The following is a 23061-nucleotide window of genomic DNA, read 5'->3' on the forward strand; positions in this document are numbered from 1 at the left end:
AATTATCGGGGCATATTGCTAACCATTTGTGGAATCAAAGTGTAGGGCAATACAGATGAGGAAAAAAATGATCAGGAAGAATTCAAAAATCCAACAAAAGGGGATTTAAATATATAAAAAATATTTTTCACTATATGTGGATATTTTTAATTACTTTAAATTTTTTAATATTTTTTTAAAGATTTTTAGAAACAGAAATTTTAAAATATTTTTTTATCAAAATTTATTATAGCCGCCAAGAGAGAATTTTTAAGAGGATTTTTGGGGCCAGCAGATGGGGGATTTTTAGAATATTTTTAGAGCCATCCCAAAAAAACTACATTTTTTAAATACCTAAATTTTTTAAATTTCAAAAAGAGGATTAAATAAATATTTTTTCAAGTATTTTAAAGCCACCAGACGTGAAATTTTTTAATATTTTATAAGGATTATTAGAGCTGGCAGGCCTATGTGTATAGACAACCTGGCCTGCCAGCCATCTCGTCTGTGGAGCTAGTTCTTTTATGGAGATAGACTCCTTCGGATGACAACTTTAAATTTTTTAATATTTTTTTTCAAAGATTTTTAGAAACAGAGAATTTAAAATATTTTTTTTCAAAATCTATTATAGCTACCAAGAGAGAATTTTTAAGAGGTTTTTGGGGCCAGGAGATGGGAGATTTTAAGAATATTTTTTAGAGCCATCAAATTTGGATATTTTATAAATATTTATTCAATGATTATTTCACCCAAAAAAAAAATCTAAATTTTTTAAATATTTTTTTCCGGGATTATTTAAACCACAAAAGAGGATTAAATAAATATTTTTTTCAAGGATTTTAGAGCCACCAAACGTGAAATTTTTATAATTTTTTTCAAGGCTTTTTAGATTTTTTTTTTTCAAAAAAAAAAAAAAAAAAAAAAAAACCTAAGAGCCACCAAAAGAGGAATTTTTTAAAATACTTTTTAAAGGATTTTTGAAGACAGTCAAATGGGGATTTTTAGAACATGTTTTCAAGGATTATTATTAGAGCTGACATGCCAGCCATCTCTTCTATGGATATAGACAACCTGACCCGTTAGCCATTTTTTATTTATTTTATTTTTTTAAACATTTCTTTCTGGGATTATTAGAGCCATAAAAGTGAATTTTGAAAATATTTTTTCTAGAATTACTAGAGCCACCCAATGTGAAATTTTTAAATATTTTTTTTAAGGATTTTTAACGGGAATTTTAAAATATTTTTTTCAAAATCCTTCAGAGCCGCCAATAGTGGATTTTTTATATTTTTTTTAAAGGGTTCTTGAAGAAAGTCATATGGGGATTTTTAGAACATGTTTTTAAGGATTATTAGAGGTGGCGTGCCTGGCTGGCAAGCCATCTCCTTGGGATCCCAGCCAGCTCGTCTCTGAATAGACTCCCCGGCAAGTCAGCCAGCTGGTATATGAATAGAATCCCTGCCTCGTCGTCCAGCAATGGAGATAGACTGTTTAGACGCCATTAAGCATGGCTACAGGATATTCGCTAGGCTTAATTTCGGTATACAGGGTGAGATAAAAAAAAACTGCAACAAAGTCTAACGCCATAATTTTGACATTTTTTTTTTTTAATTTTATTGAATGAAAGCAAAAAATGTCGAAATAGCATCAAATCTTAGAATAAGTTTAGATTTGTTCGAATTTGTCACCCTAGGCACGAATTACGGCCTTCAAGCGGCCACTGAAACCATCACACGCTGCCCGAATGTTGCTCTACGGTATTTTGGCCCACTCCCGGTGAGTCTTTTGCTTGAGGTGATCGACACTTTGGTATTTTTTAGTGCCAACCTTGCTTTCCCAAAATACTCCAGACACAATAGTCCAACGGATTGGTATCCGGAGATTTTGGTGACCATTTTGCGCTGGAAATGAAGCGAGGAACCTCATTTAGTAACCATTCTTGGGTGGTGGGGCGTTCTGAGTGCGATGGTGCTCATGGTCCTGTTGGAATGTCCAAGTTCTGCGGCCAACAGGTTTGCGTGCCCAAGGCTTTAATACACCCTCCAGAATATTTTCGCAAAAATATTCGGCATTTATTCTGATGCCAAGGTCGATTAATACGAGCGGAGAGCGACCATCGGCTGTTATGGGAGCCCACACCATCACCATGGCCGGCGAAAATATTCAGCATTTACTCTGATGCCACGGTCGATTAATACGATCGGAGAGCGACCTTCGGCTGTTATGGCGGACCACACTATCAACATGGCCGGCTCTTGAGTTCTGATGGCCAACCAAAGGTGCACATTTTCTGCTGAACTCTTTGGCAAGTAATCACGATCATTTTGTTGGTTTACAAACGACTGGACAACGAATGTTTTCTCATCGGAGAGAGAGAAAAAACCAAATTCGGCAGTTCACCACTTTCGGCCAAGCGAATCAATTCTTTATCTCTTTTGAGTCTATTTATACCCTACACCACATATTGGTTAGGGTATTATGTCTTTGTGCATTTGTTTGTAACATGGAGAAGGAAACGAGATAGACCCATAGTTACTTTTGAGAACCTTCATAGAATCACTTTCTGAGTCGATTTATGGATGTCAGTCCGTCTGTCCGTCCGTCCGTCCGTCTGTCCGTCTGTCCATGTATTCTTGTGAACAAAATGCAGGTCGCGTTTATTATCCGATTGAGATGAAATTTTCCAAACAATATTTTTTTGGCCCAAGGACGAACCCTATTGAAATTGGTGAGAATCGGATCAAATTTAGATATAGCTCCTATATATATCTTCATCCGATTTCGGGTTAAATGTGCACCAAATGTCCACTATCAGTCCAAATTACCTGAATTTTGGCACACCCAACCGAGTTCGGCCTAGAAGCAAGTATATTAAATTTGGAGAAAATCGGTTCAGATATAGCTATAGCTCCCATATATATCTTTCATCCGATTTGATCTTTAAGACCCTCACATTCCTACTATGCACTCGACAACCGTTGTATTTGGTACCAGGTATTAGATGGAGCACAGAAATAGCTGTTTTAAATTTTATCGAAATCGGTTCAGTTTTGGATATAGCTCCCATATATATCTTCATCCGATTTCGGGTTAATTGACCACCAAATGGCCAATATCAGCCCAAATGGCCCGAATTTTGGCACATGTGACCGAGATTAGCCTTAAAGCAAATACAACAAATTTGGAGAAAATCGGTTCAGATTTGGATATAGCTCCCATATATATCTTCATCCGATTTCGGGTTAATTGTGCTCCAAATGGCCGATATAAGTCAAAATGGACTGAATTTTAGTACATCGGACCAAATTCAGCCTAGAAGCAAGTATATCAAATTTAGTGAAAATCGGTTCAGATATAGATATAGCAACCATATATATGTTTCATCCGATTTAGTGTTTTAGTCCCTTACATTCGTAATATTCACTCCACAACCGTGATATTTGGTACCAAGTATTAGATGGAGCACAGGAATAGCTGTTTTAAATTTTTATCGAAATCGGTTAAGATTTGGATATAGCTCCCATATATATCTTCATCCGATTTCGGGTGATTGACCACCAAATGGCCGTAATAGCATCAATTTTGGCAAATCCGACCGAAACCAGCTTAGAAGCAAGTACACCAGTTTTAGTAAAAATCGGTTCAGATATAGCTATAGCTCCCATATATATCTTTCATCCGATTTGGTCTTTAAGTCCCTCACATTCGTAATATGCACTCCACAGGAATGATATTTGGTACCAGATATCAGATAAAGCCCAAAAATAGTTGATTTTAATTTTATTAAAATCTGTTCCGATTTGGATATGCCTCCCATATATATCGTCATCCGATTTCGTGTTAATTGTGCATCAAATGGCCAATATCAGCCCAAATGGCATGAATTTTGGCAAACTCAACCGAAACCAGCCAATTTTAGTAAAAATCGGTTCAGATATAGCTATAGCTCCTATATATATCTTTCATCCGATTTGGTCTTTAAGTCCCTCACATTCGTAATATGCACTCCACAGGAATGATATTTGGTACCAGATATCAGATAAAGCCCAAAAATAGTCGATTTTAATTTTATCAAAATCTGTTCAGATTTGGATATAGCACCTACATGTATCTTCATCCGATTTCGTGTTAATTGTGCAACAAATGGCCAATATCAGCCCAAATCACCTGAATTTTCGTACATAAGACCGAATTCAGTCTAGAAGCTAATACGTCAAATTTGGAGAAACCCGGTTCAAAGATAGCTATAGTTCGTAAAATGCACGATAGAATTAGATAGATTTTGATTTTGTACCAAATATCGCATAGAGCTCTGAAATGCCCTGTATAAACCTTTTTACGAGAGCTCTACTAAATATGCATAGTGGTGTAGGGTATCATATAGTCGGCCCCGCCCGACTTTTGAGCTTTCCTTACTGGTTTTTTCTGTTGCGGTGCAAGTTCTTGCACTTTTTGGAATTTCAATTGGCTTTACCCCGAGCTCATTTTTCAATATTTGCCGAATGGAATATTGCGATATGTTCAACTCACGAGCCATTTTTCGGCCACTGCGACGCGGGTTTCGATCAAGTCGCTTCTTCACTTTTCCAACCATTTCTGCTGATGTTGCTATTTTCTTCCGTCCACTTCCTTGACGTCGGGCTACGCTACCAGTATCACGGTAACGAGCGATTTATTCAGCAAACGATTTATTCACATTTTAATGCTGGAGTGCTCTAGCGACAGCCACTTGTGGTTTTCCAGCCAAATATAAAGAAATCACACTATCACGCTTAAATTCCATCACGAATAACTTTTTTCCTGAAAAATTCTCACCAAAATACTTTTGTACGCTTGTAAACAATATAATGAGCTATCACTGGAATAAATTTAATAGCTGTCGGATGAGTGGCTTAGAAATGACAGCAGTCTGGAGTTGATTGCATTTTTTTCATCTCATCCTGTATTTCTACGAAATTTTTTAAAAAAAAATTTAATTTCCTTCCAAATCGTGGAGGATATTATAACTTCGGCCCGGCCAAATTTAGGCACTTCTTCACTTGTTTTTTATTCAGTTTTTTTCTAAACTCACCTTGAAAACAGTTCAATATTGATGAAAACATATTCACCACTATCGATCATATTCAACTCTTCGGCCGTTAACATGATTTGCCTGATTGACTGGGGATCGGCACACATTATGACAACTGTAATGAGAGGAAAGAACAAAAAAAAAAAAAACGGAAAAAACATTATTAACAAATTACAAAGTCCATTAAAAATACATTATGCTTAATGACAACGAAGAGAAAATTCGAAACGGAAAGGAAAAAAAAAAACGTTTGCATACAAAATTTTTGTTTTGAAAATTTTACAACGTAAATAGTCAAACACAACCCACCCCTTCACCTATCCATGCCGCAAGTATTTTCTATCTGCAATGACACATTCTAGGGTTTTAGGTCCAACAAACAATTTTTCCTAACAATTCTTTGTAGACATTTTAAAAGTTCCAATATTTATTCCAAAAAAAATCCGGAAGTAGATAAACTTAGACATACGACTTCTCTTCAAATATCTACCAATCTTTCTCATCAATATATTTGTCGGTCATATTCGTATATCCAATCCATAATCATGGTTTTCATATCAGTTTCAATTTCAATATTGGCAATCGATTTTCTTCGAATTTCCCCTAAAAATGTTCGCTGGGTTGCCTTGTTGCCAGTTGGTGATATGTAAATGTGTATGTGTCTTGTATACCAAATAGCAGAAGTAAATAAATTAAATGTCGTAGAAAAAAAAAAAACATTTAGTGGTCATTGCCATTGTCCGCCTGGGAGGCAGTTATGATTATCAATTATCATTAAGTGACTTAGAAAATACAACAACAACAACTACAAAAACAACAAGAAAAATATGTGATAAATAATTATATATATTTTTTTGTTTTTTTTTTTTTTTTTTTTTTTTGAAAACTAAGTCGACAACAATGCCCAGATGTTCAGGCGGATGGATTTACAGTGCCGTTATGAGGATGGTTGTGGGAGACCTACGGAAGGCCTTTAATAGTTATGGGAGGCCTTAGAGGTCCTGTGCAATTTCAAAAAAAAAAAAAAAAAAAATATATGATGAGGCCTACGAACTGTGGAAGACTTACAGGCACCTTAGAAGGCCTATAGTCCTATAGAAGGTATTCTATCCAAAAAAGACTTATCTTCAAAGAGGACCTATAATAAACTTATTTCCAAAAAAAGACTTACAGAAGACGTTCTAGCAAAAGAAGACCTATAGGAGGTCTTCTATCCAAAAAAGCACCTATATAAGGTATTTTATCCAAAGAAGACCTATATAAGGTCTTACAGTGCATAGTGTTGGAATGATTATGGGAGACTTATAGGAGGGCTTGGGAAGTTATGAGAGGTCTTAGAGTTCCTATGTAATGTCACTAAAAATTGATGAGGCCTACAATCTGTAGAAGACCTTGAGGGCACCTTAGAAGACCATTAGTTCTATAGAAGGTATTCTATCCAAATAAGTACTTTATAAGGTCTTCTATCCAAAGAACACCTACACAAGAACTTCTTTTCTAAAAAGTCTTATAGAAGACCTCCCATAGAAGATCTTAGAAGAAGAAGACCTATAGATGGTCTTCTATCCAAAAAAAAAAAAAAAAAAAAAACATCTATATAAGGTCTTTTATCCAAAGAAGACCGATATAAGGTCTTACAGTTCATGGTGTTTGGATGGTTATGAGAGATAATATAGAAGGTCTTGAAAAGTTATGGCAGGTCTTAGAGGTTCTATGTAATTTCACTAAAAAATTTATGAGGCCTACAATCTGTAGAAGACCTATAGGGAACCTTAGAAGACCTATAGTTGTGTATAAGGCATTCTATTCAAAAAAGACCCTTATATGATCTTCTATCCAAAGATGACATATATTAGGTCTTCTTTCCAAAAAAGACTTACAGAAGACGTTCCATCAGAAGAAGACCTATAGTAGGTCTTTTATCCAAAAAAAAAAAAAAAAAAAAAAAACCCCACCTATATAAGGTCTTTTATCCAAAGAAGACCTTTATAAGGTCTTACAATGCATGGTATTGGGATGGTTATGGGAGACCTATAGAAGGACTTGGGAGATTATGGGAGGTCTTAGAGGTCCTACGTAATTTCACTAAAATTTGACGAGGCCTACAATCTGTTGAATACCTTCAGGGTACCTTAGAAGACCTATATCTCTACAGAAGGTATTCTATCCGAAACATTTCTTTATAAGGTCTTCTATCCAAGGACGACCTATATAAGGTCTTCTATCCAAAGAAAACTTACAGAAGCCGTTCTATCTGAAGAAGATCTATAGAAGGTCTGCTATCCAAAAAAAGACTTATATAAGGTCTTTTATACAAAGAAGACCTATATAAAGCCTTCCAGTGCATGGTGTTGGGATGGTTATGGGATACCTATAGAAGGCCTCGGGAGATTATGGGAGGTCTTAGTAATGTAATTTCACTTAAAATTTGACGAGGCCTACAATCTGTTGAATACCTTCAGGGTACCTTAGAAGACCTGTAGTTCTATAGAAGGTATACTATCCAAAAAAAAAGGCCTCTATAAGGTCTTCTATCCAAATATGAACTATATGAGGCCTTCTTTCCAAAAACGAAGACCTGCCATTTAAAGAAGACCTATAGAAAGTCTCCTATCCAAAAAAGACCTATATACGGTATTTTTAAAGTTCAAAGAAGATCTATATAAGGTCTTCCATCCAAGGTCTTCTATCCAAAAAAAAAGACATGTATAAGCTCTTCTATCCAAAGAAGATCACTACAAGGTCCTCTATCCGGGGAAGACCCCTATACGTTTTTCTACTTATAGAAGACCTCTATAAGGTCTTCTATACAAAGAAGAGCCACAGAAAAGCCATAAAAAGTCTTCAAGACCTACAGAAAGTCTTCTATGAATACAAGACCTTTTACACCCTCCACCATAATATGTTTGTCATTCCGTTTGTAACACCCCGAAATATACATTTTAGACCCCACAATAAATCAGCATAAAATTCTATGTCGATTTAGCGATGTCCGTCCGTCTGTGGAAGTCACTTTAGCTTCCGAACGAAATGAGGTAGGTTGTTAAAATTTTACTCAAATGTATATTATGTCTGTAGGACTTTTGGTGTTGAAAATGGGTCATGTAGGTCCACGTTTTGGTATAGCCCCCATATAATATTACATCCCGATATTCGATATTTTGATGATTTAAGCGACATTAGTCCCCGGAATTGTTTCAAATTTGGTATTTGAAGTTCGTAATGGATACTACAGCCTATGACAGAAAATTGCCCGTGCAGATCCACGCCTTCGTACGGCCCCCATATAATGGTACCTCCCGATATTCGGTATTTTGGTTATTTAAGCGGCATTAGTCACCGAAATTGTTTCAAATTTATCATTTGAAGTTCGTAATGGATACTACAGCCTGTGACAGAAAATTGTCTGTGCAGGTCAACGTCTTCGTATAGCCTCCATATAATGGTACTTTCCGACATTCGGTATTTTGATGATTTTAGCTACATTATTCTCCGATTTTTTTTCAAGTTTCACATTTGAATATTCAAAAGGCTTATGACAAAAGTTGCCTATTCAGTTCCACGTCGTTGTATAGAGCCTTATATAACGGCTACATTCGTTATTTTTAAGATTTCAACAGAATTTTTAACGGATTCAAAGTTCGGCCCGGCCGTACTTACAGCTTTTTTATCTGTTTTTTCTAAAAAAGACCCACAAACGTCCTCCCATTTTTAGATTATTTTCCATGCCATAAATTTGTCAAAATTCCCCTCCTCACTCGCATATAAGTAACAACAACAAAAATAGCACAAACAACACATTTAACAACACCAAAAAACAAATATTGTCAATTACTTAAATGCCATTTTTGAGGTTCGAATTGCTACCGGAATTTTTGTCTTTTGAAGAAGCCGGCTTGCGTGTTTTATGGTCATTTGCAGATACCCTCCCTATTCCCCACCTCTTACTCCGCCAATCTTTGTTTATTTTGTTGACTTGCGACAACGGCTCAAACTAATTAGTGACGCTACTTTACAACAACAGCAGCAGCAATATTTGACGTCATTTATTGCGTCAAAATAATGAAGTATTTAAGTATTTGTTTGGAGAGTCGGAAATGTGCCGATGGGTGACATGGAATTACATGTCATAAATGTTTTTTGTTTGTTTTAGTTGTCATTTACAGAGATGTTGACCACATACACGCATGCATGTACATATGTGTGTAGTATGCAGGTGTGTGGTATGTGTGGGAATTGTGTCAATGACATATGTATAAATCATAAATGTTTTCTCAGAATATATGTTAAATACCAAAACAAATTGCTGCGAAAAAATATGCAAAAATCCACATTTCGTGGCTCTGATAATGCTTAAGAAAATATTTTAGAATAATTCTTAATAATCCTTGCGGATATATTTTGAAAATCTACTTTTGGCAACCACTTAAATACCCTGGAAAAATATTTTAAAACTCTAAAAACGAGTTCTATTGTGTCTACTTGAAATTAGTCATAACTCAGACTTAGGCTATTGTGCAGTGAAATCAGAAATAAGGTTTTTATTAACTAAAATTAATTATAGTTTTTCATGGTACCTATGAAATATACAAATTTCGTTTGTGCAGGGACTCACAATGAAATTTGATCTAGAATAATTCTTCCTTTGACACTGTCACCAAAAAAATGAAGTACAAAGGAGATTTTGACTTGGATCGAAAACGTGTTCAATTAACAGTGAAAAAAGCAAGCACATAATTTTTACTTATAGCACCTACATTTCGAATGTAATTTTCTTGAAACCCATAGTACCAAGCTATATGGTTTATTCTGAGATTTGTAATGAAATTTTGTGTAGAATATTTCTTCTTTTAACATCTTCCGCCTAAGACGAAATTTTATGCTACTTTCAGGCATCAACTCGAAAAAAGTCTAAAAAATTATCCAAAAAATTTAGAAAATATTTTTTTTTTGAAAAACATTGATGCAAATATTTTCCTGATATGTGGTGGAAATTGAGATTTTTTTCTTTGGTAACTTGTTATGAAATTTGATGAAGAATATTTTTGTCTTTAACATCGTCTTTCTAAAATGATGCTGTGTTGGTGATTTTCACATAAACTCACATGAAGTATGGTTTTAAGGTAAACACATATTTTCAAACTTGTAATATACAAACTTCGAATACATTTTATTTTCAAAAACTACTAAACCATGATGTGTGCTTTATTCTGAGATTCGTAATGACATTTTGTGTAGAATATCTCTTCTTTTGTCAGAAGACGAAATTTTCCGCCTAAGACGAAATTTTATGTTACTTTCAGGCATCAACCCGAAAACAGTAAAAAAAATATAAAAAAAATATTTTTGGTTTTTTTGGAAATATTGATGCAACTATTTTCATGATATGCTGTAGAAATAGAGATTTCTTTTCTATTGTGACTTATATTGAAATTTGATAAGGAATATTTTTGTCCTTAACGTCATTATTCTAAAATGATGGTGAGTAGAGGTTATTTGCATTTGGAAGGAACTTAATTCACATGAAGTACGATTTTAAAAACACATAATTTTAACTTGTAATACAAACTTCGAATGCAATTTTTTCAAAAATTCTTGAACTTAGATACATGCTTTAGTCTGAAATTTTTAGTAAAATTTTGTGTAGAATATTTCTTCTTCTGACAACTTCTACCTAAAATCAAATTTTATGCTACTCGCTGGCATCAAGTTAAAAAGTGGCCGGTGAAAATTTATCAAGAAAGGAGATATTTTCGTTTTTTGGAATTCTGAAGTAAATATTTTTTGGTATACAAATATAAAATATCGATTTGATGACTTATAGTAAAATTTTATGAAGAATATTTTTGTCTTTGGCGTCAGGCTTCAAAAATGATGTTTTGTAGTCGATTTTCCCATAAACACACAGAAAGTACGGTTTTAATTACTGATGTTTAGGTAAGATTTAGACTGTTGATGTCTTCAGGGACCTATAGTAGAATTTTATGACAAATAATTTTGTAAAATATTTGGACTTGCTACGATCCCGTTTAAAGTGAGTTTTTAACCATAATCTAATAAAGGGACCAAAAAGACCCCTTTGTTGATTCATTCCAGATTTAATATTTTAAACCAAAATATTGCTCGTGTTTTCATCCGTAATATTGTAGAAGACATTAGATACATAAAATCAGCGCATTCCTAGAAATCATAATCCGAACATTTAAAAAAATGTAGAAAGGTAGGAACTTGCCTAAACACACATTATTAAAAACTCACTTTTGGAGGCTAAAATAATCCTTTAAAAATATTAAAAAAAAATGTATTTTTGTGGCGCTCATTACCCTTGAAAAAAAATATTAAAAAAATACTTTTGTTGGATCCAATAGATCTGGAAAATATAAAATAAAAATTGAAAATCCGTTGAATAGATGTAAAAAGATTCACATTTAGAAACCCTTAATGGACCTTTAATAAAATATTTTAAAAGTTCATATTTGGCGGCTTAAATTATCCTCAAAAAAAAAAAAAAAAAAAAAAAAAAAATTAAAAGATATTTTAAAAATTCTATCTCAAGAAATAGGCTCAAGAAATCCTCGAATAGCATTAAAACGTTATTGAATTATGAAGAAATTGATGTCTGGAGATCGACGTAGCAATCTTGTACTCGTATGAATTTAAAGCTACTTGACTATACTTTATATTAAAATTGGCGCCCAAATTGAATATGAATTTAAATGCCTGGCGGCTGATGTACTGAAAATACCCATCGAACTACAAGTAGGGGAAAGAGTGGCGCCCAATGTGGGGCATAAATGAAATATTGATTGTAAATGCGTATGTGTTAAAGGCTTGTTAAGCTATGTTACTAATCGTGCTACTTCTAGATTTCTAACTACACTCTCATTCGAAAAAGGCCCAGAGTAGTAGAAAGTTTACAAAAGACACAGATGTGACCTAAAAACGTATGCTAGTAAAGTAATCTACCCATTTAACTAGTGGAAGGTTGATAACGACCAGAGGTTTAAATAATTAATAATATATTATATTATGCAGGTATGGCTACCAACGTGGATCCTAAAGATAATAAGTGGCTTCTGTAATCCTTGAAAAAATATTCAAAGATCCTCATTTGGTGCTATCTAAAAGCCCTTGACGACAGATTTTAACAATCCAAGTTTGGGGACTCTGCTAATCTTTGAGAAAATTTTATAGAAATCAAAGTTTCGTGATTCAAACAATTATTAAAAAAATTATTTTAAGAAAATTCACACCCAGAACTACGTTTAAAATATTCTAATAATCTTTTCAAAATATATTAAAAAATCAAAAATTGTTTTTTTTTTTCAAAAAAATATTTCAAAAAAAAAAAATCCATTGTTATATCTTCGAGTTAAAAATTCATTAACCCTTAAGGTAAGGGAATAGAGTTTCTTTTTCACCTGAGTCTCAGACCAAAATTACATATTATTTAATTAAATACTGTTGTTTTTTTAAATGTTTTCTTTTGTTGTTGTTCTTGTTTTTTTAAATAAAAACAATAAATCATCTGTATTTGCATTTCGCACTTTGTCACTGAACGTTTCTTTTATTTAAATTTAACAGGTTTACGTTTAAATGCAAATGTTGAATCAATATTTAAAATGAAATTTCTGAGACGTGTTTATAAATAAACAAAAAAAAAAAGGGGGAAAAATAAATAAAATAAGAAGCGTTGACCGATTGGATTTTTGTCAATTATGACATGGCAATACTACGTTATTTTACTTCTTAAGACCTCAGGGGTTAGGTGTGATAGGGTGGAATCTTAGGCGAAATGTTGGGAATTATATTCAATAACCAATTCATCGCTGTGGATTCTCCAACGATTTTATTTATTTCGAGTTTTAAATACCAAATTTGAAATTATTCCGTGAAAAAAAAAAAAAACGTGGCTAAAATTTACAAAATACAGAATATGCCTTAAATTCGGTTGTAGAACCCAGAATCAACCACAAATTTCGAAATTTGGAAAAAAAGAGGTAGAAAATGTAACCTAAAGCCTAAAAATACCGACTTGGAGGTATTGTTATATGGAGGATATAGGAAAACGTGGACCAATATTCATTACTCTGCATTCTTCAATTATCCGCAATATTCTTATGTCAAAAAATTCCGTTTGCCCCTCCATGATGGCATGGCTTAATTGAATCACCTCATTGACCCATATATTTGTTTAAAATAAGAAAAAAAAAACATATTTCCCTCTCTTTCTCAATTTTTTTAAACAAAACCATCCACTGCCATGACTGCAAAATCCACAAATCACTGTTTGGCTGCCGTCTAATCTACTTATTTGAGGTTATTTGACTTTGACGTTTTGTTTAAAGGAGATAAACAAATAATTGCCAAGAACACCGCTAAGCCATCTCTCAAGTATGTGGGCCAACAAACATATGTGTTGTTGTTGATGTTTTTGTTGTTTAACTTTTTTTGATTCAGTTAAAAATAAAGAAAATAAACACTTCTTATCTCAGTTACCTTCACCAGGTAATACGGTTTGTGTTTCAAATTTATCTTCACCCCAGAAAAAAATTAAAACAAGCCAAAACAAATTAATTTATGGCTTTTGGAGAATTTTAAAGATTTTTAAGGATTACACATTGGAACAGGGATTTCAAAAAGATGGGCGGAAATGTGAATTTTGAAACATGTAAGCGCGTTTCGTCACAAGGGTCGTTTAAAAAGTCACGCTCTATTCCAACCCAGATATCTGCGAAAAAAAGAAGGCCGTTTTATTTCTCTCTCTCCCCTGACTCAATCCAGAGGAGCAAAGATTTCAAATAAAGGGAGGAAATGTAAATTTCGAGACATGTAGGCCCGTTCCGTCACTAGGGTCGTTAAAAAAAGTCAGGCTCTATTCCAACTGAGATATCTGTGAAAAGAGAAGACCAATTTACTTCTCTCTCCCCCTGACTCAACCCAGAGGAGCAGAGATTTCAAATAATGAGCGGAAATGTGAATTTCGAAAGATGTAGGCCCGTTCCGTCACTGGGGTCGTTAAAAAAGGCAGACTCTATTCCAACTCAGATATCTGTGAAAAGAGAAGACCAATTTATATCTCTCTCCCCCTGATTCAACCCAGAGGAGCTGAGATTTCAAATAATGGGCGGAAATGTGAATTTCGAAAGATGTAGGCCCGTTCCGTCACTATGGTCATTTACAAAGTCAGGCTCTATTCCAACTCAGATATCTGCGAAAAAAGAAGGTCAATTTATTTCACTCTCTCTCCCCTGACTCAACCCAGAGGAGCAGAGATTTCAAAAAGATGGGCGAAAATGTGAATTTCGAAACATGTAAGCCCGTTTCGTCACAAGGGTCTTTAAAAAAATCAGGCTCTATTCCAACTCAGATGTCTGCGAAAAAAGAAGGCCAATTTACTTATCTCTCTCCCCTGACTCAACCCAGAGGAGCAGAGATTTCAAATAATGGGCGGAAATGTGAATTTCGAAAGATATAGGCCCGTTCCGTCACTAGGGTCGTTTAAAAAGGCAGACTCTATTTCAACCCAGATATCTTTGAAAAAAGAAGGCCAATTTACTTCTTTCTCTCCCCTGACTCAACCCAAAGGAGCAGAGATTTCAAATAATGAGCGGAAATGTGAATTTCGAAAGATGTAGGCCCGTTCCGTTACTAGGGTCGTTTAAAAAGTCAGGCTCTATTCTAATTCAGACATCTTTGGAAAAATAAGGCCAATTTACTTCACTCCCTCTCTCCCTCTCTCTCTCTCCTCACTCAACCCTCTCTCTCCCCACACTCAACCCTCTCTCTCCCCACACTCAACCCACTCTCTCCCCCCGGACTCAACCTTCTCTCTTCCTTTACTATCCCCTCTCTTTCTTCCCTGACTCTTCCCCCTCTCATCCCTTACTATATCCTCTCTCCGCTTTCCCACTCTCTCTCTCTCTCTCCCCTAATAAAGGGGATGCCCAAAACAAAGTCAAAACAAGTAAAGTAGTATTTGTCGGTTTTGTCGACGAATGTATACCGCCAGCCTTGAATTATCCTCTCTCTTCCCTTACTATACCCTCTCTCCAACTATTCCTACTCTCTCTGTCTCTCTCCCCTCTATCTGCCCAAAAAAGCAAAAAAAAAGTATTTGTCGGTTTTGTCGACAGATGTATACTCCAGCCTTGAGTTATGATTATTCAAACTTTTGACCCCTCCCAGGCAGTTGGCCAATATTGACCAATTCGTAGCTGACCTTAGCCTGATAAAAATATTACTACATGCCAGATTCTAGTTCCTATACTTTATATGAGATATGTTTTGGATGCTTATTTTGCTTTCTTTGAGCGTTTTGTTTTTCAAAATCTTGAACCCTATGTGGGGGAGGTACCAGATGGAATTGCCCGATCCCTACCATCTTTATAGCAGATCTTGTGTTGACGGAAATATTGAGAGGTGCCAAGTCGGAATGAAATCGGACGTTATTTTCTCGTTTTATGAGCTTCATGGATATTCAAAATTTTGACCCTTTGTGGGGAAGGTACCAGAAGGAGTGAACCGATATATCCCATCTTCAAACCAGACCTTGGGTTAATAAAAATATTGTGATGTGTGTAATTTGAAGAGAACAGGATGCTTATTTAGGATTTCACAATCGTTTGGTTATTCAAAACTTTGACCCTTTGTGGGGAGGTACCAGAAGGAATGGTCCAATCTCTCCCAACTTTATAACAGATCTTATGCTGATAGAAATATTGAGAGGTGCCAAGTCTGAATGGAATCGGATGTTAATTTTGTGTTTTATGAGCTCCATGAATATTAAAAATTTTTAACTTTTGTGAGGGAGGTACCAGAACGCGTAGACCGATATATCCCATCTTCACACCAGACCTTGGTTTAACAAAAATGTTGTAATGTGTGTAATTTGAAGATAATCGGACACTTATATTTTATAAGAGTTATAATTATTCAAAATGTTGATCCTTTGTGGGGGAAGAACTGGATGAAGTGGACCGATATAGTCCATTTTCGCACCTGACCTAGCACTGATGCAAATATTAGGATTTACAAAGTTGGAGCAAAATCAGACGATATTTTCTCTTTCTTTGCAATAAATTATTTTCATTGAAAATTTCTACCTTTTGTCGGGGAGGTACCATAAGGAGTCAACCGATATTGCCAATCTCCGAACTCTATCTAAGTTTGACAAAAATGTTACTATGTACGAAGTTTGGACCCAATCGGCCAGCCAGCCAGACAGACGGACGGATATCGCTATATCGACTCCAAATGTCCTGAAACGGATTTGGTCCAAAGAGACCTAGGGTCTAAAACCGTTATTTCGATTTGGCCGTATCAATTCCCCCCTTCATCATTTTATTTTTTTTTTGTAGTTTTCAATATTCAACCATTAATCAAAGACTAATTGAATTGTTATGGGGGGTAGGGGGGGGGGGGGGGGGGGGCGAAAACTTGAAATTTTCAACACTTCTGTTTTCCGACATCACTTGAGCGTGTAAAATGTACAAGCTCACTGGCTTCATTCGACAACACATTCTTTTAGTCATTTCGATTATCGGCCGAGAGCTGCTGGCTTGAAGCCTGACTGGATTTTTGATTGGCACACAATCAGTCGATTAGAATGCACACACAGAAAGATATTGAATTGTTTTATCTATTATTGTTTTCAATATTTCTAGATGACTTTGTTGTTGTTGGTTTTGTTGTAATTGCATATGCAGTTCGATCAAGTTGTTGCAGTCCGTCAAAGTATTGGACTCAGTTCGGCCAGCGGAACTCTAGTTTGTCAATAAAATGTATAGCCACTCATCCATTGATGATGACGTTGACTGTTATTGAAAATCGAGAGATAAGAATTGTAAAACAACAACAACAACAATAAGAAAAATAATAATAGTGGCCATAGTTTGTGATAATTAATTAAAAAAATATAAAAAATGACAAAACGTTTTATTTCAAATCAGAAACTATTAAAATTTAAGGGAAAGGGGTTGAGGGGGTTCGGATACAAATTAAAATATGGGTGGATAGTTAGATTTGTAATAAGTTCATAATTTTTATTGGATGGAATTTAAATAATTTTCTCAAGGATTTGAAAAAAATGTAAGGACCATTTTAGAATTGATTCAAGGAGGTTTAGGGGCCAGCAAGTGTGGATTTTTTTAAATATTTTTGAAGATTCTTAGATTTAAAAGCATTTGGAACCACCAACGACGTTGGGACCACCAAGCGTGGATTTTTATACCCTACACCACAAGGTGGTCGGGGTATTATGTCTTTGTGCATATAACAGGCAAAAAGAAACGAGATAGACCTATAGTTCCATTTGATGATCTGCATAAAATCACATTCTGAGTCGATTTATGCATGCCCGTCCGTCTGTCCATATATTTTTGTAAACAAAGTACAGTTCGCATTTATTATCCGATTAAGATGAAATTTTTCAAACAGCATTTGTTTGGCCCAAGGACGAACCCTATTGAAATTGGAGATAATCGATCGAAATTTAGATATAGCTCCCATATATATCTTCGTCCGATTTGCTTTTTATTGTGCACCAAACGTGTAATATCTACGAATAGTATGGAATTTTGCACATACAACAAAATTTGGCCTGAAAATAGGTATGCCAAATTTGATCGAAATCGGTTCAGATATATCTATAGCTCCCATATATATTGTTCATCCGATTTGTTAGTTTTGACCTCCGCAGCCGTAATATGCACTCTGTAACAACAATATTTGGGGTAGTATAGCAAATACAGCTCAGAAATACATTTGCTAAAATTTATCGAGATCGGTTCAGATTTAGATATAGCTCCCACATATAACTTCGTCCGACTTACCTTTTATTGTACACCAAACGTCTAATATTTGTCCAAATGGGATGGAATTTGGCATTTACGGCCGAATTGAGCCTAGAAGCTAGTATGCCGAATTTGGTGAAGATCTGTTCAGATATAGCTATAGCTCCCATATATATTGTTCATCCGATTTGTTATATTTGTTACCCACAGCCGTAATATGCACTCCGTAACAACGATATTCAGGGAAATATATCAAATACAGCTCAGAAATATCTTTGCCAAATTTTATCGACATCGGTTCAGATTTGGATATAGCTCCCATTTATATATTTTTCCGATTTCAAATAAATTGTGCACCAAATGGGCAATACAAGTCCGAATTTAAAAGATACAAATGCTTCGGCATATTTAGTCCTTTGAACTTTAAATTATAAGTATAATCATAGCTTGTATGATTGAATTTTCTCAAAAAAAACTTTTAATTGTAATGTGGAGCTCTACTAAATTAGCAAAATGTTGTAGGGTATCATAAAGTCGGCCCCGCCCGACTTTAAGACTTTCTTTACTGGTTTAAATATTTTTTAAGGATTTTGAGAGCCACCTAATTTGGATTTTAAAGAAATATTTCTTTAGGTTTACTACAGCCATCTATGGTTTTTGCGACCCATGTTGGGTGCCACATTTGCATGAGACAATACTTTATCAAATTTAGGCGAAGGAGTTTAGATATGAATTAAATATGCAAGTATAGTTGGTTTTGAAATAAATATTTTTTTTAAATATATGAACATAAAATGTTTTTTGTAAAGATTACAGGGTTGAGATAGAAAAACTGCAACAAAGTTAAACGCCATTAGTTTTACATTTTTTTTTTGGTTTTATTGAATGAAAGCAAAAAATGTCGGAAATAGTATCAAATTTTAGAATAAGTTTAGATTTGTTCGAATTGGCCACCTTTGGCACGAATTATGACCTTCAAACGGCCAATGAAACCATCATACGCTGCCCGAATGTTGCTCTGCGGTATTTTAGCCCATTCCTGGCGAAGCTCTTGCTTGAGGCGATCGACACGTTGGTATTTTTTAGTGCCAACCTTGCCAAACCAACCAAAATACACCAGACTCAATAGTCCAACAGATTGGTATCCGGAGATTTTGATGGCCATTGTGCGCTGGAAATGAAGCGAAGAACCTCATTTTGTATTCTTGGGTGGCGCGTGCTGAGTGCGATGGTGCTGAGTCCTTTTGGAATGTCCAAGGTCTGCGGCGAAAATTTTTGCGTGCCCAAGGCTTTAATACACCCTCTAGAATATTTTCGCGATAATATTCGACATCTATTCTGATGCCACGGTCGATTAATACGAGCGGAGAGCGACCATCGGCTGTTATGGCGGCCCACACCATCATTATGGCTGGCGCTTGAGTTCTGGTGGCCAACCAAAGGTGCACATTTTCAGCTGACCTCTTTGGCAAGTAAACACGATCATTTTGTTTGTTTACAAACTGCGGGACAACGAATGTTTTCTCATCGGAGACGGAGAAAACCAAATTCAACAGTTCACCACTTTCGGCCAAGCAAAGCAACTCTTTAGCTCTTCTGAGTCTATTTTTATATCTGTTCTGTTGCGGTGATCTTGCACTTTTTGGAATTTCAATGGCTTTACCCCCAGCCCATTTTTCAATATTTGCCGAATGGAATATTGCGATATGTTCAGCTCACGAGCCATTTTTCGGCCACTGCGACGCGGGTTTCGATCAAGTTGCTTCTTTACTTTTCGAACCATGCTGCTGATGATGCTGTTTTCTTCCGTCCACTTCCTTGACGTCGGCCGGGTTACGCTACCAATATCACGGTAACGAGCGATTCAAAAGATTTATTCACATTTAAATGCTGGAGTGCTTTAGCGATAGCCACTTGTGATTTTCCAGCCAAATATAAAGAAATCACACTATTACGCTTGAATTCCATCACGAATAACTTTTTTTCCGGAAAATTCTCATCGAAATGCTTTTGTACGCTTGTAAACAATATAAAATGAGCTGTCGCTGGAATAATTTTAACAGCTGTTGGACGAGTGGCTTAGAAATGACAGCAGTCTGAAGTTTGTTGCAGTTTTTTCATCTCACCCTGTACCTCCAAACATGGATTTTCTAAATATATTTTCAATTACGTTTAATCCCTCCAAAAGGGGATAATTTCTGAATATTTTCTTGAGGATTATTTAAGCAATCGAAAGGTGTTTTTTTTTTTAAATTTTGAGGGCTTATTGGAACTATCAATCCTGCATTTTAAAATCATTGTAGATCAATCGAACATTTACTCTAAACTTATTTTTTTAAATATTTTTTCAGAAACTGAAGGCGGATTTTTAAAATATTTATTCAAGGACTACTAGAGCCACATTTTTTATTTTTTAAATATTTTTCCCAGGCTTATAAAAACCGCCAAACATAAATTTTTTAAATGTATTTTTTCTAGTTCAAAATGTATTAATTTTCCCATAAGAGCAACAAGGCGGAAATGTACTTTTCGCAACAAGTTTGCTTTGAACTTTTTGGACATTTTTGGGGAAAATTGTATTTCATTCAAACTTCCTTTCAAGCACGCTCAACCTTTCAACCATCCTGCCAGTTTGTGGCTTTCTTGCCGTTATTGGTTTATTTTCTTTCATTTCCCATACAAAGTTTCTGCGATGGCACGTCCGAAAGGCTGCCTGTCAATGCCACATTCGTGGAAATGTCAGAAAAAGTATGTGTGCGCGTGCTTCTGCTTGTGTGTGTAAGTGTAAGTGTGAACATTTCACACCAGCGGATAAATTAATCTCTGCCTTTTGCAGTTAAATGTAAACACAATAAAAGCTAAAAAAATAGGGTGGAGAATGGAGAAAAAAAAAAACACAATAAAATGCCTCCATAAAAGACACCCCATCAAAACGAAGATAAGCTAAAATTAAGAATGAAATGTGGAACGTGCTGAAATAATCGTCGTATTTTGTTAATTTGTTTTTTTTTTATTTTATCTGATAATACCGACAATTAGTCACTGACATGAATGGTAGCTCCGATAGTTGGCTGCTGGTATTCTTATTTATCCGGCCGCTGGCGTCGTTTGCTTCCAACTGTCATAAAAGAATATGAAACAGAAAAAGTTTTGAAATTACGCCTTTTGCCACCGTTAATGAGCTCCCAGTTAGGTTAGGTCAACAAGTTGTGATAGTTTTAAGTTGAGTTTTTTAATAAATTGCAAAAAAAAACTTCTAAGAGCAAAGGTGTGCCACTGGAGTAGTCAGGTATACTTTAGAATTTTAATTATTTTTAAACTTTTGTAGATAATATTGAAATTTATTAAATACAAATAAGATGCAGATTGGAGGTAATAACAAGATGATCTTCTTCTTCTACTGAAGAGGAAACAAAAGGACCTATCCTTCTGCAGAAGGTGAGGAGAAGTTATATTGGAGATAGAGAGAAGCTCAATTTTTTCTCCGGCAGAAGAAGAGAATGTCTCCTTCTTCCTCCTGTAGAGGAGTAAAGGTTCTCATTCTCCTGCAAAAGAAGAAAACAAGTAGGTTTCCTTATCCAGTGGGAAAGGAATAGGTTTCCTCGAGGAAAAGGTCCCCTTCTCCTTCTGTAGCAGAGGAAAGGGTCACATAATCTTTATGTAGCAGAGAAGATCTCCTGTGGAGGAGAAGGTCTTCTTCTCTTCCTTTAGAACAGAAGAAGATCATCTCCTCTTCCTATAGAAGAGGAGAAGGTCTCCTCCCTCTATAGAAGAGGAGAAGGTCTCCTCCCTCTATAGAAGAGGAGAAGGTCTCCTCCCTCTATAGAAGAGGAGAAGGTCTCCTCCCTCTATAGAAGAGGAGAAGGTCTCCTCCCTCTATAGAAGAGGAGAAGGTCTCTTAATTCCATAGAAGAGGAGAAGATTGTCTCCTCCTTCTCTTCTAGAAGAGGAGAAGATTGTCTCCTCCTTCTCTTCTAGAAGAGGAGAAGAAGGTCTCCTCCTTCTCTTCTAGAAGAGGAGAAGAAGGTCTCCTCCTTCTCTTCTAGAAGAGGAGAAGAAGGTCTCCTCCTTCTCTAGAAGAGGAGAAGAAGATCTCCTCCTTCTCTAGAAGAGGAGAAGAAGGTCTCCTCTGTCTCTAGAAGAGGAGAAGAAGGTCTCCTCTGTCTCTAGAAGAGGAGAAGAAGGTCTCCTCTGTCTCTAGAAGAGGAGAAGAAGGTCTCCTCTGTCTCTAGAAGAGGAGAAGAAGGTCTCCTCTGTCTCTAGAAGAGGAGAAAAAGGTCTCCTCCGTCTCTAGAAGAGGAGAAGGTCTCCTCTGTCTCTAGAAGAGGAGAAGAAGGTCTCCTCCGTCTCTAGAAGAGGAGAAGAAGGTCTCCTCCGTCTCTAGAAGAGGAGAAGAAGGTCTCCTCCGTCTCTAGAAGAGGAGAAGAAGGTCTCCTCTGTCTCTAGAAGAGGAGAAGAAGGTCTCCTCCGTCTCTAGAAGAGGAGAAGAAGGTCTCCTCCTTCTCTAGTAGAGGAGAGGAAGGTCTCCTCCTTCTCTAGAAGAGGAGAGGAAGGTCTCCTCCTTCTCTAGAAGAGGAGAGGAAGGTCTCCTCCGTCTCTAGAAGAGGAGAAGAAGGTCTCCTCCTTCTATAGAAGAGGAGAAGAAGGTCTTCTCCTTCTATAGAAGAGGAGAAGAAGGTCTCCTCCTTCTATAGAAGACTAGAAGAAGGTCTCCTCCTTCTATAGAAGAGGAGAAGAAGGTCTCCTCCTTCTGTAGAAGAGGAGAAGAAGGTCTCCTCCTTCTCTAGAAGAGGAGAAGAAGGTCTCCTCCTTCTCTAGAAGAGGAGAAGAAGGTCTCCTCCTTCTCTAGAAGAGGAGAAGAAGGTCTCCTCCTTCTCTAGAAGAGGAGAAGAAGGTCTCCTCCTTCTCTAGAAGAGGAGAAGAAGGTCTCCTCCTTCTATAGAAGAGGAGAAGAAGGTCTCCTCCTTCTATAGAATTGGAGAAGAAGGTCTCCTCCTTCTATAGAATTGGAGAAGAAGGTCTCCTCCTTCTCTAGAAGAGGAGAGGAAGGTCTCCTCCTTCTCTAGAAGAGGAGAGGAAGGTCTCCTCCTTCTCTAGAAGAGGAGAGGAAGGTCTCCTCCTTCTCTAGAAGAGGAGAGGAAGGTCTCCTCCTTCTCTAGAAGAGGAGAGGAAGGTCTCCTCCTTCTCTAGAAGAGGAGAGGAAGGTCACCTCCTTCT

At 36.0% G+C, this 23061-nt stretch overlaps 1 protein-coding gene across 4 annotated transcripts in view; it reads right to left on the bottom strand.

Moving 5' to 3' along the window:
• The window catches only part of LOC101890508 (atrial natriuretic peptide receptor 1), a 292597-nt gene that overhangs the window by 31218 nt on the left and 238318 nt on the right, over positions 1-23061 (bottom strand). For all 4 annotated transcript variants that reach the window (XM_059123411.1, XM_059123408.1, XM_059123409.1 and 1 more), the window contains one exon: positions 5051-5165. In XM_059123411.1, coding sequence (XP_058979394.1) covers positions 5051-5165 — 115 coding nt within the window. The remainder of the gene's footprint in view (positions 1-5050; positions 5166-23061) is intronic.

This window comes from Musca domestica, unplaced genomic scaffold (genome assembly GCF_030504385.1).
Source record: "Musca domestica strain aabys unplaced genomic scaffold, Musca_domestica.polishedcontigs.V.1.1 24, whole genome shotgun sequence".
In the NCBI taxonomy this organism is placed as follows: Eukaryota; Metazoa; Arthropoda; class Insecta; order Diptera; family Muscidae; genus Musca; species Musca domestica.